This window comes from Phoca vitulina, unplaced genomic scaffold (genome assembly GCF_004348235.1).
Source record: "Phoca vitulina isolate PV1807 unplaced genomic scaffold, GSC_HSeal_1.0 scaffold4, whole genome shotgun sequence".
In the NCBI taxonomy this organism is placed as follows: domain Eukaryota; kingdom Metazoa; phylum Chordata; class Mammalia; order Carnivora; family Phocidae; genus Phoca; species Phoca vitulina.
The window spans coordinates 15423078-15441038 of record NW_022589707.1 but is presented as its reverse complement, the minus strand read 5'-3'; the positions used below and the strand labels follow the sequence as shown (position 1 = coordinate 15441038).

The 17961-nt window shown below is 41.7% G+C and overlaps 1 protein-coding gene across 2 annotated transcripts in view; it reads left to right on the top strand.

Moving 5' to 3' along the window:
* The window catches only part of KLHDC10 (kelch domain containing 10), a 50459-nt gene extending 38550 nt beyond the window's left edge, over window positions 1-11909 (top strand). For both annotated transcript variants that reach the window (XM_032401573.1, XM_032401574.1), the window contains 8 exons: window positions 285-506; window positions 2389-2543; window positions 5114-5262; window positions 7077-7161; window positions 8256-8322; window positions 8900-8947; window positions 10747-10886; window positions 11529-11909. In XM_032401573.1, coding sequence (XP_032257464.1) covers window positions 285-506; window positions 2389-2543; window positions 5114-5262; window positions 7077-7161; window positions 8256-8322; window positions 8900-8947; window positions 10747-10886; window positions 11529-11738 — 1076 coding nt within the window. In that variant the 3' untranslated portion in view covers window positions 11739-11909. The remainder of the gene's footprint in view (window positions 1-284; window positions 507-2388; window positions 2544-5113; window positions 5263-7076; window positions 7162-8255; window positions 8323-8899; window positions 8948-10746; window positions 10887-11528) is intronic.
* The last annotated feature ends 6052 nt before the right edge of the window (window positions 11910-17961 follow it).

Here is a 17961-nt window from a genome sequence, read left to right as displayed (position 1 = left end):
CAGCCATTTTTTTGAGTTTATAATGCTATTTTACCTCCCTCGGAAAAAATTTTTTTACAGTTACCAAAATCTGAAAGTAGTTGTGTGAAATAGAAATGGAGACTAGCTCCTTAAAATCTTAAGTAGTATGTGTGAATGTAAAAATAACCTAAGCAAATAAAAAGTAAATCCATGTGATAAATTTTCCCTGATTCCCTTTTAAAGCTAAAATGATTGAGACCGAATTTTGTTTGTGCTTTTAATCTGCTTGGCCATCTGTGGAAAACTGTCTTCTTCTCTCCTAGGCCACAGACCTCCACCAGCACGAAGTGGACATCGTTGTGTGGCAGATAATACCAACCTCTATGTGTTTGGAGGTTATAACCCAGATTATGATGAATCTGGAGGGCCAGATAATGAAGACTATCCTCTCTTCAGGGAGCTTTGGAGGTATCATTTTGCTACAGGAGTATGGCACCAGATGGGCACGGACGGCTACATGCCCCGGGAATTGGCATCTATGTCACGTGAGTGCAGGCAGTTCTGAACTTTTGACTTTATGAAATGTTTGTGAGGATAGGTCAGTGTCACATGCTTCTTGTTAATAATTTGTAATAATACTGTAATATGATTAAACCCTGTTAAGGGATAGACTTTTTACTGTGGTAATAATGTAGCATGCTGATTCAGAATCACTTGGGAGTTGGCTAGTCCTGAGTTTGAATCTAGCTATGTACCATTTACTTGCTTGATGATTTTTAGGTTCAAGTTCCTTACCTGTAAAATGGGATTAGTAATATCTCAGCGGGTTCAATATAAAGTATCATATATATACTAGGTATAATGTGGTAGAGGATCAAGAGAGGGGGTTTATAATGACGATAATAGCTTTTGAACAAAGTACTTCACGCATAGTATCCGTTTACCTCACAACATCTCTATGATGCACATACTAGAATTATTGCCGTTGTACAAATGAGAAACTGAGACTATTAGAGAGGCCTTAAGGGAATAGCTAAGAGTGCAGGCTCTGGAGCCAGACTGCCTGGGATTAAATCCTAGCTTGGCAAGGTTCTTTTTGGGAAACCTTCAACAAGTATTTAAACCACTCTCCACTTCTGTTTCATCTTCTGTAAAAATGGAGAAGATAGTATTAGTTTTTACCTCATAGCGTTGTTGTGAAGATTAATTTGGAGAGATTGGATAACTTTACTGAGGTCACATGAGAATTGAAACCTAGCTCTTGCTGGCTCCAGAGCCCATGTTGACTCTCAGACTATATCAACTGAAGAATTGATTTTTATTTTTTTATTTTTTTTTAAAGATTTTATTTTTTATCTGAGAGAAAGAGAGAGAACGAGAGGGGGAGAAGGGCAGAGAGAGAAGCAAACTTTCCGCTGAGCAGGGAGCCCGATGTAGGGCTCGATCCCAGGGCCCTGAGATCATGATCTGAGCCGAAGGCAGACACTTAACCAACTGAGCCACCCAGGCGCCCCCCCCCCCGAATCAATTTTTAAAAATGCCATTGAGGAGCACCTGGGTGCTTAGTCGTTAGGCGCTTCCCTTAGGCTCAGGTCATGATCCCAGGGTCCTGGGATCGAGCCCCACATCGGGCTCCCTGCTCTGCGGGAAGCCTGCTTCTCCCTCTCCCACTCCCCCTGCTTGTGTTCCCTCTCTCGCTGTGTCTCTCTCTCTGTCAAATAAATAAATAAAATCTTTTAAAAAAATACCACTGAAATAATATAGTAGCACGATTTGAGGAGTATTTGTCACTAGAGAAAGAATATATGTGCATGTGTGCATGCCTGTGCATGCGTGTGTGTGTGTGTGTGTGTGTGTGTGTGTGTGTGTGTGTGGTGGCAGGAACAGAAGAAATATAGAGAACACCAAAGTTACCAGCAGGATATTGGTGTTTCTTTTTATCTGGTAGAGGATCAAGGTGACAGAAACATAATTTAAAATGTAGAGATCATTCATTCCCCCGGCAAAAACAGAATGATCCTTTTATCCCTTCATCCGGAGTCGTGCTGGGTCTTTGCTGAGGCTAAGATGGTACTTCATTTTCCTCTTCTTTACTGCCTACTTGAACTGTCTTCAGCGGCAGTGGTGTACCGTAGTTCATGTCATTTAGTATAGTTAGAGCACAGTACTTCATGACCTCCACAAATATGTACTGAATACATGTCACATACCTAACAATGAGCTAGAGCTAACTATATGGTATAGTCCACATAGTGTGAATTAAACCTTTTTCTACAGAACTTTGTAGTAGTTGGATGTCAGTGGTTTGAGTGATCTTCTGAGAGCGTTAAAGCAGACACTCTTTTAGTTTCTCAGTTATTTTGGGTTTATGTGGGAACATACTGCAGGTGCCCAGTACATAATGGAAATGTGCGTCTCCTTCCCCAGTTGTGCTACATGGAAACAACCTGTTGGTGTTTGGAGGTACAGGCATCCCGTTTGGCGAGAGCAACGGCAACGACGTCCACGTGTGTAACGTGAAGTATAAGAGATGGGCTTTACTCAGCTGTCGGGGCAAGAAACCCAGTCGTATATATGGACAGGTACCAATCTGTGGGCAATCATGGTGGATGTATTAGTGCCGATTTTTCTAGTTCTGGGGACAGTGTCAGAATATTTGTTACCACTTTTTTAAACAGAGAGTGAATTCACTGTTTAATATTTGATTTTTCAGTTCATATTTCAAAAAAGATTTTATTTATTGAGAGAAGAGAGAGAGCATGAGTCAGGGGGCGGGGCAGAGGCAGAGGGAGGAGCAGGCTCCCCGCTGAGTGGGGAGCCCGAAAGGGGGCTCGATCCCAGGATCCCATGACCTGAGCCAAAGGCAGATGCTTAACCACCTGAGCCACCCAAGTGCCCAGGGTTCTTTTTTTTTTTTTTAAAGATTTATTTATTTGAAAGAGAGCACACACATGAGTGGGGGGAGGGCAGAGGGAGAGAGAGAATCCTCCAGCAGACTCCCCACTGAATGTGGAGCCCCACACAGGGCTTGATCTCAAGACCCTGAGACCATGACCTGAGTCAAAACCAAGAGCCAGGCACTCAACTGACTGAGCCACCCAGGCGCCCTCTGATTCTTCAGTTTTTTTTTTTTTTTAAAGATTTTATTTATTTATTTGACGAGAGAGATAGCGAGAGCAGGAACACAAGCAGGGGGAGTGGGAGAGGGAGAAGCAAGCTTCCTGCGGAGCAGAGAGCCCGATGCGGGGCTCGATCCCAGGATGCTGGGACCATGACCCGAGCCGAAGGCAGATGCTTAACGATTGAGCCACCCAGGCACCCCTGATTTTTCAGTTCTGATGTGAAATCGTAATTTGCCAATCTGGTTATTTATGTCCTTTCCTTTTTTTCTCATTCTTTATTTCTAATCCAATTTGGGATCATGACCTAGATCTATACAGAAGGGTTTTTTTTGTTTTGTTTTGTTTTTTAAGATTTTATTTATTTATGAGAGAGAAGGTGAGCATGAGCAGGGGGAGGGGCAGAGGGAGAAGCAGACTCTCCGCTGAGCAGGGAGCCTGATGCAGGGCTCCATCCCAGGACCCCGAGATCATGACCTGAGCTGAAGGCAGACGCTTAACCGACTGAGCCACCCGGGTACCCCTATACAGAAGTATTTTTAAATGTCAGGACCCACCCCATCTCCACGCCCATTCCCAGTAGAGTTTGGACTCAACATATGGTCAGGGTGCTGTCATCTCTAAAATGATATGATTCTTTGGAGAGCTTACTGACCTAAGTAGTAGAGTAGATGATCTCTGCACTTGGAAGGGACTTTTATACAGACTAATCTGAGCTAAAACACAGATTATGTGGAGATTAGTTTCTAGTTAGGTTCCAGTGCTTCAAACCTTAGGTTTGAAAAGATCCAAAAAGATAGGGAGCAACCCGCCAACATCAGAGACCCTTTGAGAGTAATGGGCTAAGGTTAAAACAACTTTAGCTTCTTTTTCAACTGGCCAGCATTATTACTGATAAATACCTCCTGAGCTATGTGTAGAGGTACATACTGGATAACTCTGTATTCCACCAGAGGAGGCATTAAAACTCTGAGAAATGACCATTAACAAAAGCGGAACTTATGCTGAAGGGAGTCTGGTGGAAAATGTGAAGTTTTTAGGACTGCCAACTTTAGACATGTTACTTAAGGGGTTCTGGTGGCTTATTTTCACATCTGCTTCTTCTTCCTGAGAGTGTTTTTCTTCACACTGCTTAGAAAGAGAAGCAGCTTTGTATGGAAATGCTCATGTCCATGATGTATGCATTCTTTGGTTGGCTGGGACCCCTAAGCAATATCCAGGCTTCTTGCCTATTTAGGGAGAACTGCTTTCCAGTTGAGCAAAGCTTTACCTTTCTTTCTTTCTTTTTTTCTTTTTTTTAAAAATTTATTTATTTATTTTTTAGATTGAGAGAGCGCACGTGGTGGGGAAGGGGCAGAGGGAGAGGGAGAGAGTCTTAAGCAGACTCCATGCTGAGCAGCCCAACGCAGGGCTCAATCTGACAACCCTGAGATCACGACCTCAGCCAAAACCAAGAGTGGGACGCTTAACCGACTGCACCACCCAGGCACCTCAAAGCTTTACCTTTCGTTTTTTTTTTTATTATTATTATGTTAATCACCATACATTACAGCATTAGTTTTTGATGTAGTGTTCCATGATTCATTGTTTGCGTGTAACATTCTAAAGACAGTCTCTGTGTTCTCTAAAATCTTCTATCTTTTATTTATTTATTTATTTATTTTTAAGTATATTTTTTAAAGATTTTATTTATTATTCATTTATTTGAGAGAGAGAGAGAGAGAAAGAGTGCGAGTGGGGGGAGGAGCAGAGGGAGAGGGACAAGCAGACTCCCCGCTGAGCGGGGAGCACAATGACGTGGAGCTTGATCCCATGACTATGACAGGAATGAGCCGAAATCAAGAGTCAGAAGCTCAACCGACTGAGCCACCCAGGTGCCCCTAAAATCTTTAATCTTTTAAAGGTCTGATATTTTAGAAGGTTAAAAAGTACAAGAGAATTTCATGAAGTCTGATTCTGGGGTATTTAATAAGTTTATATTCTTTAATCAGGTGTTAATGAGTCAATGGTGTTCACCTTTCCTTGCTATCCAGGCCATGGCGATCATCAATGGCTCCCTTTATGTTTTTGGAGGGACAACTGGCTATATTTACAGCACAGACCTGCACAAATTAGATCTCAATACCAGAGAGTGGACACAACTGAAACCAAACAACCTATCCTGTGATCTGCCAGAAGAGAGGTGAGGTTCTAGGATCAAAGCATATTTATTCTTTCTTGCTAAGATTTGACTTTTTTCAGAATATTGGTAATACGGTTTGAAGAAAACTCTTATAGCCTGGTTAGAATAGCCAACTGGCTGGTAGATCCTAGTTCAGCGTTAAAGAAAGGTCTTCTGGTTAAGGAATGGTATTTCCCCCCTTAACTATAGATTTTTTCTCATGTTATTTCCTTTTATATCTCTTTTTTTCTGCATTAGGAAGATAGTAACACTTTGAAGAAGAAACCAATGGTAGCAAATGTAATTAAATATCATACTATAGACAAAACAGTTACTTTCTAGTTACTTTTTGATTTCCCTTCTTAACTTGCATATTGGGATTCTTTGGCTCATTTGCTTGCAGCTGTTTACCCCAGAGTGCCTGTGGCACTCAATTCCCACAGTGGTACTCAGTGAATATTGATCGGATGGGTGGATGGATGGGTGGATGGGAGGGAGGGAGGACATTCATTTTAAGTGCCCTGTTAAGCACGCAAACATCACATGGTGCTGCCAGCGGCCTTCTGGGAGTAGTCCTAGGCCTTTCACTTTTCTTTCCTGCTAGGAGTTGCCTCTTAGAATTAAACTCTGTGAAATACTTACTTTTTTCCCGCTCCAGTTTAAAAGCAAAGATACTAAATACTTTTTTATTCACTTTGTTTAGATGAATCCAGTTATCTCTTTGTTTCCTTTAAACAAAATGGCATAGAGGTTAGCTAAGGAAGACTTAGTCTTTATTGTAGTATGTCAGTAGGCTGATGATTGCAGAGCTACCATGTGAGGACTTGGGAGGTGGGCTGCTGCTGGAATAATTTTGATGTAATGTATTTTATCAGCACCAGGGCCTTCAGGGAAAGGAGGAACTAGATTAAGTTTTCAAAGCATTTTCACATGGTTGCCTTCTTGAATCATTTTATGGACATATTATAAATTGTTTCAGCTTCTAGCTAGACTGCTTGGATAAAAGTTCTGGTAGGTGTTTCACATTATATTCACAGTTCTATGTAGCAGAATTTTTCTGATATCTTTGTGTCTATTAAATAAGTATCTTTTTTTTTAAAAGATTTTATTTATTTGAGAGAGAGCATGAGAGGGGGGAGGGTCAGAGGGAGAAGCAGACTCCCTGCCGAGCAGGGAGCCCAATGCAGGACTGGAGCCCAATGCAGGACTTGATCCCAGGACTCCAGGATCATGACCTGAGCCGAAGGCAGTCGCTTAACCAACTGAGTCACCCGGGCACTCCTAAATAAGTATCTTAATTTGAAAGCCAGTAGTGTAGGGTTTCTGATAAAATGTAGACAGATTACTTTTTAAAAACTCTGTAATAATGTCCCCCCTTATACAGAGTTATCACAAAAAGATTATAGAAAATCTGGAAAAGACAAATAAGCAAAATGAAGAAAATAAAAAAATAAAACCTAAATCTAGAGATAACCAGGGTTAACATTTTAGATGTATCTCTGTAGTCATTTTCTGTGCATATTTGTGTATCTATAAATTTTTCATGGGATTAGAGCCTATCTGCTCTTACATAACTTTTTTTTTTTTCAGTTAATGACATGAAAAGAAGTTCTCAGTATATTAACTGTCTTCTCTGCCTACATTCTTATTGGTTGCACACTAATCCATTTTATGTATATTCTGTAATTCGTTTAACCAATTCACTATTGTTAAACACTTAGGTTATCTCTAGTAATTTATTACTATAAATAATTATCCAATAAAAAGCCTTGCAGCTAAATCTTAGGTTGATCATTTTTCACTTCATTATAAACGGATTTTATGTATGTTTTCAGGTACAGACATGAAATTGCACATGATGGGCAGAGGATTTACATCTTGGGAGGTGGTACTTCCTGGACAGCTTATTCCTTAAACAAGGTATATTTAAAAATAATAATAATAATAATGAGAGAGAAAAGGATAGAGAGAGGCATGTTTCATACTAAGTAAGACAATTCTGTTACTATAGATATTTGAATTTTTTTTTTTTTAAGATTTTATTTATTTACTTGACAGAGAGAGACAGCGAGAGAGGGAACACAAGCAGGGGGAGTGGGAGAGGGAGAAGCGGGCTTCCCGCGGAGCAGGGAGCCCGATGTGGGGCTCTATCCCAGGACCCTGGGATCATGACCCTGAGCCGAAGGCAGATGCTTAACGACTGAGCCACCCAGGCGCCCCCCCTAGATACTTGAATTTTTGAACAGGTTCTTCATTAACACCTATTTTGTGTTATATGCTTTTTATAACATATGGCCAAACTCTGTGCCCTGATGCACTTTCCAGTTGACCATTATATTGATCACACATTGAAAATACATGAAAATTATCCCCGGCATAAGCTGGATGAGGAAAGTGACTAAAAGGAAGGTATAGTAGCTCGAATGGAGAAACTGATGAGAACTGGAACCATGATGCTAGGGATGTCACATCTCTGTCATCGTCAGTGCTGTATATCTAAAAAGAACAGTCACGTTTAGGGCTATGCATCTTTAGGAAGCTGTGCTCTGAAGGGTTTTTATTCATCCATTCCTATGGCATTGCTAAATCCACATCTCCCGGGAGAAATCTAGATTAGGCTACAGAGCTCCTGGGCTGCTTTGGAACCTTATTGGTCTTTTTCAAGTTTTGTCAAAACTGTGTTCTTATATTTTCTTATCAACACTTACTTTTTTCTGGTATAAAAATGATAAATGTTCATTGTTAAAAATGTGGCAGTTGCAGAATTTCAAGTTTTTTCTTTTTTTTCGTGTGATTTAAAAAAAATTGGAATCCTGTATCTGTTTATCTTTCAACTGCTTCATTTAATGTTTTGCCTTCTAATTTTAGAATTAGGGAAGATTGGAGAAAGGCAAAAGAAACGAAGACTTTTTAACCAAGAGTACATGTTTGTATAGGCCGTTGTTAAAAAATTGTTTTCAGGCTAGCTAAAATTATTTACATGTGTGTATCTTCTTTTTTTTTTTCTCCCCAAGATCCATGCATACAACCTTGAAACAAATGCATGGGAGGAAATTGCCACAAAACCCCATGAAAAAATAGGTAAATTTAAAATATCGATTCATTTATCTTTAATAAATATATTTTAATTTATACTTGTTTTGGAGGGGAAAAAGTACTTTTATTGAGTTATATGACAAGTGAAATATCTGTTGTGCTGGTGTTATAAATTATTTTTATTCCTTAGTCCAATTATTATTCTTCCTCTATAATTGTGCAGAGACTTTTAATGGGGATTGTTGAGTTCTGTGGAAGCTGGGAAATGTGGCATCAGACAGAGCCACATAGCCAGGTGGGTTAGGAAGCAGACACTTGAATCAAGATCCACCTGTCTTTTGTGGGTAAAAGGGCTTGGGAAAGCTACTAGTAACCCCTGCCCCTCGCACCCCCTTTTGTTCCCCTGGCACCTGAACACTGTACAGTTACAGTGAGACTCAGATGGCTTCATTTTAGTGTGAAATAAGGAAGGATTGGAAGGACTAGTCAATGTTTGCTTAATGCAACAATGGGATTGTTTTAAGTGAGTTATTCATAGTATGTCTCTCACTGTGGCACATCAGCGTTAGTCTTAGTCTTTCTGTAAATAATGGAATTTCTGTGTTTATTATGTATTTGACAGGTTTCCCTGCAGCCCGAAGATGTCACAGTTGTGTCCAAATAAAAAATGGTAAGGTTTCTAAAGAACATTCTAGTTCCATTTTTGTAATTGTATATGCTGAGAATGTCTTTATATATACGTAAAGGGCATAATTTTGAGAAGAATCTGTTTCTTGTAGTTTAAACTTAAAGGGAAGTCCATGAAGTTATGCTTCTTTTAGTGGTTTTCATCAAGTACACGGGTGGGGTGTTGGGGTTCCCTCAGTTACCAGAGAACTGAGTTTGGTGATAAATAAACTTTTATTATACAGCCTGACCTTTCAACGCCCCACCCCAACAGCTATCTGTGGTTACGGTGGGCAATACTGAGAGTCTTGACATATAATCGAGACCTCGGTGGACATAGTTTTAAAATTACAATAACTCCGTCAGAGTGATATTTCATAAAGTTTATTCTGTGCTCTGTCTGATGCCAAATAGGACTCTTTGCTCATTCTTTGGCTATATTACAACAGAGCCATTGTATGGCTTCCAAAAGCAGCTGCGACTACTTCATCCGAGTGTGATAAATGACTCTTCTTTGGACAGCCCTCCTGTCTTTTAATTTACAGCTTATTTATAGTTTGGTACACCACCTTCCATTTTTCCTGGGAGGAAGTTGTGTATAAATGAGTTTCATAGCCCATATCCTGTCAGCAGTTTAGCTGGGATTTAACTAGGGTTATGCTGCCATCTCCAGTACGGGAGTGCTTTTTATCACGCTTCTGCTTCCTGCCTAAGATGGATAGATAGTGGCATTGTTCAGCTTGCCTCTCGAAGAAGCAAAGCTGTCCTTTGCTTCGGAGCTGAACTTTTCTTGAATCTTAGCCAAAAACGTTTGCAGTGTATTTTATAGTTTTAATTAAGTATTGGCTTAAGCTTGATCTAGACCTGAATGAAGACATCTACTCATTTGATTCACTGAGGCCAGGCACTGTACCAGTGGAATTCAGCCTTAGTTTGGGGCATTTCGTTTGAATGTTACCAGCTGACCAGTTACCACTATCTAACTTTACAAAAACAAAACAACAACCGTGATGAAAAACTTTTGATTTGGGGGAAGGTTGAAAGAACTTAAAGAACTGTATAGATCAAATGGGGCTTCACACTGTCCTCCTTTGGCTGAAGAAAGCTTGGAAGAACCACTTTTGTGCCCCCCAAGCTGAACATTGCAGTGAATGTTTCTCCTCAGGTTACACGTCTGCATAGAGGATGTTTGTCTGTGTGGGCAGACAAATATCGTCCTTTCTAGAACATTATTTGAAAGAAGAATTTGCAAACTGGTGGCCTGCAGTTACGTTTTGTTTGGCTCATATATGTATTAAAAATTTTTGGATTAGCGGATAACACTTAAAAATCAAAATGTCTCCCTTAGGAAAAAAAAAAAAAAATCCAGATTTCCAGCTCCTCTGGAAAAATCAGAAGATCTGGCAATTGTGGACCTTAAGTTCTGCATATTATCGATCAGCTGGAGCTGCATCACCATCTCCTTTAGAGCATGTGCACTCCTGTTTGTTTATTTTCCCTGGACCTTCTTGTTCACTCACTTCCTGTGCCTGGCACCTGTAGGTATTTGAATTTGAGGACCCAGACATGAAGCCTCCTTAGAGACTTGCATCCCAAGTCCTAGCAAAGATCCCAAAATAGTGTCTGTACTTTACTGAGGGATAGGACAGCAGCAGGAGAGGACTGCCCAGCTACAGCCGTCTGTGGTAGGGGGTGATCCACAGAACCGGTCCCACGTCAGCTAGCCAGGGGATCTACTACAAAACATGCTATAGCTGTGGCTCTTTTCTTTTGTGTGACCTGGGGTCTCTCTTTTCTCGACAGATGTGTTTATTTGTGGGGGCTATAATGGAGAAGTGATCCTGGGAGATATCTGGAAGTTGAACCTGCAGACTTTTCAGTGGGTGAAGCTCCCAGCTACCATGCCCGAGCCAGTTTACTTTCACTGTGCAGCTGTTACACCGGTAAGTTTTTGTTTTCATATCTTCCTTACATAGTTGCAGGTGATAAGGAAATACTTTTAGCAATATTAGCAAGAGAAAAAAGATTCTGAAATTACCAACCTTGGATTAAGAATGTGTTTCTAAAACTTTCTTCAAAACAAAGCTAGCCCTTCCTCTGCGAAAAGGGGAAAGAAGCCATCATACCCAGTTTAAAAGAGCAGCGTAATTGTAAAAGGAAGACTGCGCGCGGCCATTCAGGCTCTGGCAGGGACAGAGAAGTTGTGTTCTGGGAGGGCGGAATAGCTCTAGCCCCACGATGCCTTGTGGTTAAAGATCCCACTAGTTTCTCGAAGGCAAGGGCCTTTATTTTCATCTTTGTATTCCCAGTATTTGGCACTGTGAATACTTAATATACGGTTAGTTTAATGTTTGTTGAAGTTAAAAAAAAAAAAAAAGAACAAAGCTACAGTTTTCTCCTAGTAACTCATTCATTATTTAAACCCTTCTTGATCTCTGCAGTGTGTTGGGATCGGTGAGAAATTCTTTTTTGCTTCACCTCATCTCAATTTGGCCTACTGTGTGTTTTTTTGCTGACTCTTCAGCCTAAGTATCTGTTTCTTTCCCCTTTGAATTTATCCTCTTTTGACTGCCATTTGTTCATAGGCTGGTTGCATGTACATTCATGGAGGAGTGGTGAACATCCATGAAAACAAACGGACTGGGTCATTGTTTAAGATCTGGCTGGTGGTACCTAGCCTGCTGGAACTGGCATGGGAGAAGCTGCTTGCGGCCTTCCCTAACCTAGCAAACCTCTCCCGAACACAGCTTCTGCACCTTGGACTCACACAGGGACTCATCGAGCGCTTGAAATGAGGATTTCTGGACTGTTCATTGATACTGGAAATGTTAATTTAAAGAGACTCCTTTATTTATGGGCAGTGTAGAATATGCTACAAAGAGGATTGGTTACCCTGATCAAGGCCTTATTCAGAAAATACATCAGATGCCTTTCTGTAAATTGGTTTTAAGTTTATGGAAATCTCACTTTCCCTTGTGCTTCTTTCTTTGCTTCTCTCCCTCCTGCCCCAACACACACGCACACACATACTCACATACTCCCTCTTCCTTGATGGAGTTGAGGGGAAGTCTGAAGGTACCTTAATAATGTTGTGAATCACGATAAGATAAAGAATTTTTTAAAGGAACTCTGAAACTATGACCATGTCAGCCAATGCTCTACAAATTAAAGCAGCATCATTGACAAAAAAAATAAAAATAAAATAAAAATTTTAAACATTTAAATCCAGCAACAACAATAAGAAGTTTCAGGATAGAACAAGAAGGCTAACCTTGAGAATCGTGCAGGTTATATGCAAACCTAGATGTTTAACTAGCTGTTTTCCAAGATGCTTCTAATTGAGTAGCTGAATCTGGTGGCAGCACTGGTTGACATCTTGCTGCATAGATACCCAAACCCATCCTTTGACTTTGGAGGAAAGTCAAGCAGCTCAGCAACTCTTGATCAGTGATTTCTTTTCTCATCCTTATGGTGCCAGCAATGGTTAGATTTGGCTTGTCACAAGGCTTATGTGTGTGTTGTAGTCATGCTGTTTATTGTTGCTCTTAGAAATGATGGCACCAAGAACGTTTCAAATCAAGGAATTTATGGTGGTCAGAGTTCTTCGTTCTGGGCGGTTTCGAAATTCTCCTGTGCTTATTCCTGGTTTCAAGTATCTCTTTGACTTCTTCATGGGGGGGACTTGTAGACCCTAAATATGGGCATAAATGCCTTGGGACATAAAGTAAGCTTGTGAGAGGCCAGAGAAGAGCAGGGCAGGGAGGGCCTCGGCACCAGGCTGTGAGCCCCAACGGTCATATTGGCCACTTCCTCTTCACAACTTGTTTCTTTTCTGACACCGGGCCACGCACCTGCCATTCTTTCAGGCAGCGGGTTTTATCTCTGGAAAACCAACTGGCCCTTGATTTTTCCCTTAGCTTATTGTCTCCCTTTTTTGTCTGCTTTTAATGTGCATGGTGCTGTGAGTAATTGTCTAGTTATTGGATAAAAGGTCTTGGGGGGGGAAGGCCACAGGTCATTCTTCCCGATGAACTAAGTATCATTTTAAAAACTAGCATGAGGAAAGAATGAAACTGAGGATGGTTAGTTTTTTGGTGTGAAGTTTTAGTTCTGTTTTGTTTGTTTGTTTTGTATTTTAACTCTAAAAAAGGAGTGACCTGAATTTTCACTTCTTTGCCATCAGGCTGCTAGGGAGTTGAGCAAGTCCCTGAGATGTGAGCAGTTGCAGTGCTCAGGTGTACGCGAGGTGCGGCAGGCGTACGGGAAGGCGCAGTGCGGGGCATCGCACCGGTCACTCACAGCAGGAGGCTCAGGGGGGAGATGTGGGACACACTTTTTCCTTTAAGTGCCTCTTTTCCATTTAGCTTTTAAAGTTACTCTTCTTTTTTCCTTCTTCCCAGAAGGGATCTCTTTAGCTCATGGGTGGATTTAAAATCACCTTTGAGTTGTGGCTAAAAAGTTACCATCCACTGTTGAGTTCTGGGGAAGAGAAAACTGTGGTCTCTAGACTTGGAGTCTTAACTTCCATGCCTTATTAGAACATCCCATCCATGTTGGGTTGAGTTCATGGTGCCCATAGTCTGCAAGGTCTTAGAGTAGCACTCACCTGTGAGTTTGGGTCCTTTTGGGGGACTGAGGGGTATGGGGCAGAGGCAGGAAAAGGAGCAACTCCTCTGGAGGTCCTTCCCCCATCTTGCCATGACCAAGTCTGTTTGACGTTCAGCCTCTTACCACCCACTGCTAAGCTTACTCCAGTGAGGAGCTCTCTCCAGAGCAAGTCAGTTGAGCAACCCCGTGAGTTCAAGACAAAGCTTTGCTGCATGACTTCGGCCTGGTCTCTGGATATTTGGTGGAATATATCCAGTTAAATAAGCTGTGCTGTCTAGGGTGATAAAAGGATTTTTGTCATGGATTTATATAGGGACCAAATCCTGAGTGTTCAGCCTCTGTGCTTATCTTTCCATGCTCCTTGAGAAATAAGCAGGTCTCTAGCTTTGCTACACTGGAGAGCTAGAAAGAGAGTCCAGTTCAATCCACACTTGCTAGCAAAAAAGGATTTAAGCCTTCTGAGGGCAGTCTTTGAGGTAGACGTTGGAGGCCTGACATCCAAGACCTTGTGTGTGACGTTTTTATAAAAAACACATATCCTTGGTCTAAAGTGTCTTCTTTTAATATAACACTAGTGAAAAGGATGTAGTGTGACCAGCTGTGAGTGCTATAGAACCACACATATGCACATGTTCTGTATGCCAAATGAGACTGTGTGTATGATGACTTAAATGTAGATGACTAGAATTTTATATAGGGGGTCCCCAGCCATTTAGTAGACCTATAACCAGCGCCCTAAATTCCTGACACTGTTACTTGGTTTAAGAAAGTTTATGCCTGTTGCATTTCTGCCTCTTTGAGGGTACTCCCTGCCATCTGCCTGCAGTCCTGTAAATTGAAGTGCAATATATAGAAACACATATGAATATATACAGATTATATATAGGATGTAACTATAAAGCAGGTAGACTACTTTTTTTTTTTTTTTCTGCCTTGGGGAAGCCAGCTCATTCCTTTAGAGTCAACTTATACCAAGAATTTGAGATGTGATCAGCTGGCATAAACCAACTCTTGGTCAGTCTGGATCTTCAAGTCTGTGTTTTCTTACTCCAGTTCTTAAAGACTTTTTATTCCTTGGGTTTGTTAGAGTTGAGACTTTTCCCCAGTCATCTTTGTACTATCTCACGTGTACATATCTTCCTACATTTCTTTGCCCACAAAAAAAGGAGGTCTACCTGTAAGGAATTTCCTAAATGGAGAATTAAAATCTAATATTTAATACTATCAGTTCTCCCATGTACATACTAATTTATCTGTGAACATAATACTTTATTAAATGAAGACAATGATGCTTTCTTCATTTAATAAAATATTTTCCACATTCTGGAAAATCTATAAACCAATATAGAATAGATGGAAATTTTAACTGTTCTTCAGGGGCCAAACTGAAATCCTTTCCACTGGCAGAATTTTTTTTCAGGGCCCTAGTGACTTGGTGTAAAAATTTGCTCTAAATTATTCATTTCCATTACATAGCTAGATTTAAACATATAATAATAAACATTAACATTTCTAAGCAAAAGGTTTATTAACAGTGACCTTTGGTTACCCAGAGTAGCAAGGGTAAAGCACAGATAATTGAAATTCATAATTAATCAGTGTTTCAACTTTTCTATCAAACAATTGATTCATTTATATTCTTCCTCCCTAGCCCTTTCCCACAAGCACCTCCTTTTCAGTGGAGTGGGGCTAATAAGTAGTTAGAAATGAAAAAGAAGAATCACGGAGGGCTAGAAACCAGCAAGCATATAAGCAGCCCTATTAGCTGTAATTGTCAATTTGATGACAGCTGTTGAATGCTGAAATTAGGACCCACGGGTGGTAATCCTGAGTTGAGATGTTAACTCTTCACGCCTCTGCTTCGGCGTAGTGTTCCTGCCCTGAGTTCTAGGCTGTCTCTCCTCCAACCACCAAAGAGCTCTTAGCGCCTATGGGAAGAAGCAGCTACTGTGTGTGAAGCAGAGGAAATCCCACCATTTGAACACATTTCTTTGGCTCTTGCTTTTCCTCTGTTCTTGCAGGAGCCTTATTTTTCCTTTGGAAATACCTTTTCCAGCCATACAGCTTGGCACGTAGGAAAGGCTGAATTCTCCTCTAAGTCTGTGTTGGTCTTCATTCTGTAAAAGTGGCTTGTTTTTATGTGGTCTTACAGGTGTTTAGGAAGTGGCACCGTTACTAAGTCGTCTAGCTGCCAGCACTCTGATGTAGCACAAAATGCCATTTTCCTTCTCTTCATTGTTCTGCCATTGAGCTCCAGGACGGAGGAGGGTTTATGGGCCCGTGATCATGAGCTCCCTAGACTGGTCCCTGTTAGCTTCAAGTGCTTTGGTTCCCCAGATTCCTCCGGACCCCCGGAGCGTTGGCAGGGCCTGAGGCGGGCTCCGCAGGGCCCCCCGTTCCCTCCGTGTGTGTTGCGCAGATCGTGCCGGCGACGGCGTTTCCCTTCTGAGGTCACTGGATTTGCTGGAAAGCGACCTCTTCTCTTACCTGGTGTTACAAAAAGAAGTTCTGAGGTGTGCTTCAAAAGTGGTACCATCTTTTTAGTCTAATTTTCATGGTTTTATTTTATTTTTTTTTACTATTGATAGTTTTTTAAAGGCCCTGCTTAGTCAGTGTCCAGGGTGAGTCAAAGGCAGTTTCACCAAGGTGCAGTAATTGCTGTTTTACTAGTCGCACATTTAGAATACAAAGGAGGCGTCAGAAACACACTGACTTTCTCCAGAGCCACTTCCTTGTACACAGAGTCTGAGCAGGGACAGCGCCAGGCATCTCCCTGTAAAGGCACCTGCTGATGAGGATTGGACTGGAAGAAGCAGGCAAGAAAGGGAAACCCCTCGCGTAGTCTCTGAGGGCAGGCCTGGGCTTGGCTCTGCGTACAGGGTATGCTTAGGCCACACACGATGCTTGCCTTACTTTCAAGCTATTTGCCACAGTCCTGTTCAATAGTGTGGAAGTCCTTTTGCAGTCTGGTGTGCATGCCATATGATCAGGACAGCTTCTCCACCTTACCTGGTTTCCTACAGCAAGTAGGAAAAATAGTGAATTTACCCTAAAATGTCCAATCTGTATTTATGTACCTTGTCAGTGTTTTGCTGTTGGTTTTCTAAAAACAATCTGATCAATAAATCTTATCCAAATCTATTTGGTGCAAGGCTACCTTGATTGTCTGACGATAATTTGTGTGTATGTGAGCTCACCTCTGGGACGGAAGCATCGGCCCGCCCACCTCCACCGCCCCTCTCCCAACCCACCAGCGTCCACTTCTTTCTATAATATCTGTGAGTCACCTGCCTTCCACCACGGCGTGCTGTGGCTCCCTCCCTCTGCTTACCATCTGGAACTCTTGGACACGTAACAGTCCTCGCCACAGAACGCTGTTCCCCTCAGGACATCAGCAAAAGAATGAGTGACCACGGGGGCAGGTCACACTCCCTTTTCCTGTCCCCTCCCGTTTATTCCCCAGACTACCACCAGCCAGGTCTGTATGGATGTACCAAGACTTTTCTGAAGAGCTGGAGGAGCGACAAGGGAATTCAAAGGGAAAATGTGAATCTTTACTATGGAGTCACAACTATTACGATTCAGGGGAAAAGCCCCAGGAGGAGCTGAGCCCTTCGCAGGGGTCCCTTGGGGATGAAACCACAGTTCCTAGCTCTGACCTTGGTCTTCCAGATGCTTCTTTCTCCAAAACCTCTGCTTTGTGTCGCTTCACCGTCTACTAGGATCCCTCTCCCAGCAGTGCTTTTCTGCGAGCTGAAGTCCGGCATTGGTGTGGACACTCCAAGTCTGGTCACTTTTAAGGTCTCCCATCCAGAACTACACACACGCCTCTTAGTTTTCAGTGTTTCCATCGACACACTATTGGATCAAATATACCCTCCTGGGACTAATAATCTTATTACAATATAAACCAACAAGAGGAAAACATACAATTTCTACCCCTTCATGGATAAGGCTCCCCAGCCCACCTTACAGTTAATACACTTATTATGTAGAGCAGTCTTGTTTCCCTTGCTTTCTTTCTCCTACCTCTTCTGAGATATACTCCCCTGAGACCTACCAGGACTAAGAAATGGGCCCTGTACCTTTTAGACTTTAGACCAGCCAGAGCTTTGAAATGAACTCTTGTTTGTATCTGATTCAGTTCTTAGTTAAGCCCCAGCTTGGCTTGGGTGGGAAGAGGTTTCAGTGGCTTAGTTGGTTTGGGTGGTTTTGTTCTTCCAGGTACATTTATAAAATTCTAGTTTGTCAAAATGCTGTCACGAAGCTATTATAACTGAACAGTTCTCTTGCAGCTAATCTTCTGCGGTAATTGCTTGAGGTCAGAGGACATTGATAAAACCATCCGGTTTCCACACTACCTTCAAACGAAAGGCCCAGCTTCCAGACCAGCACAAAACCAGCAGTTTT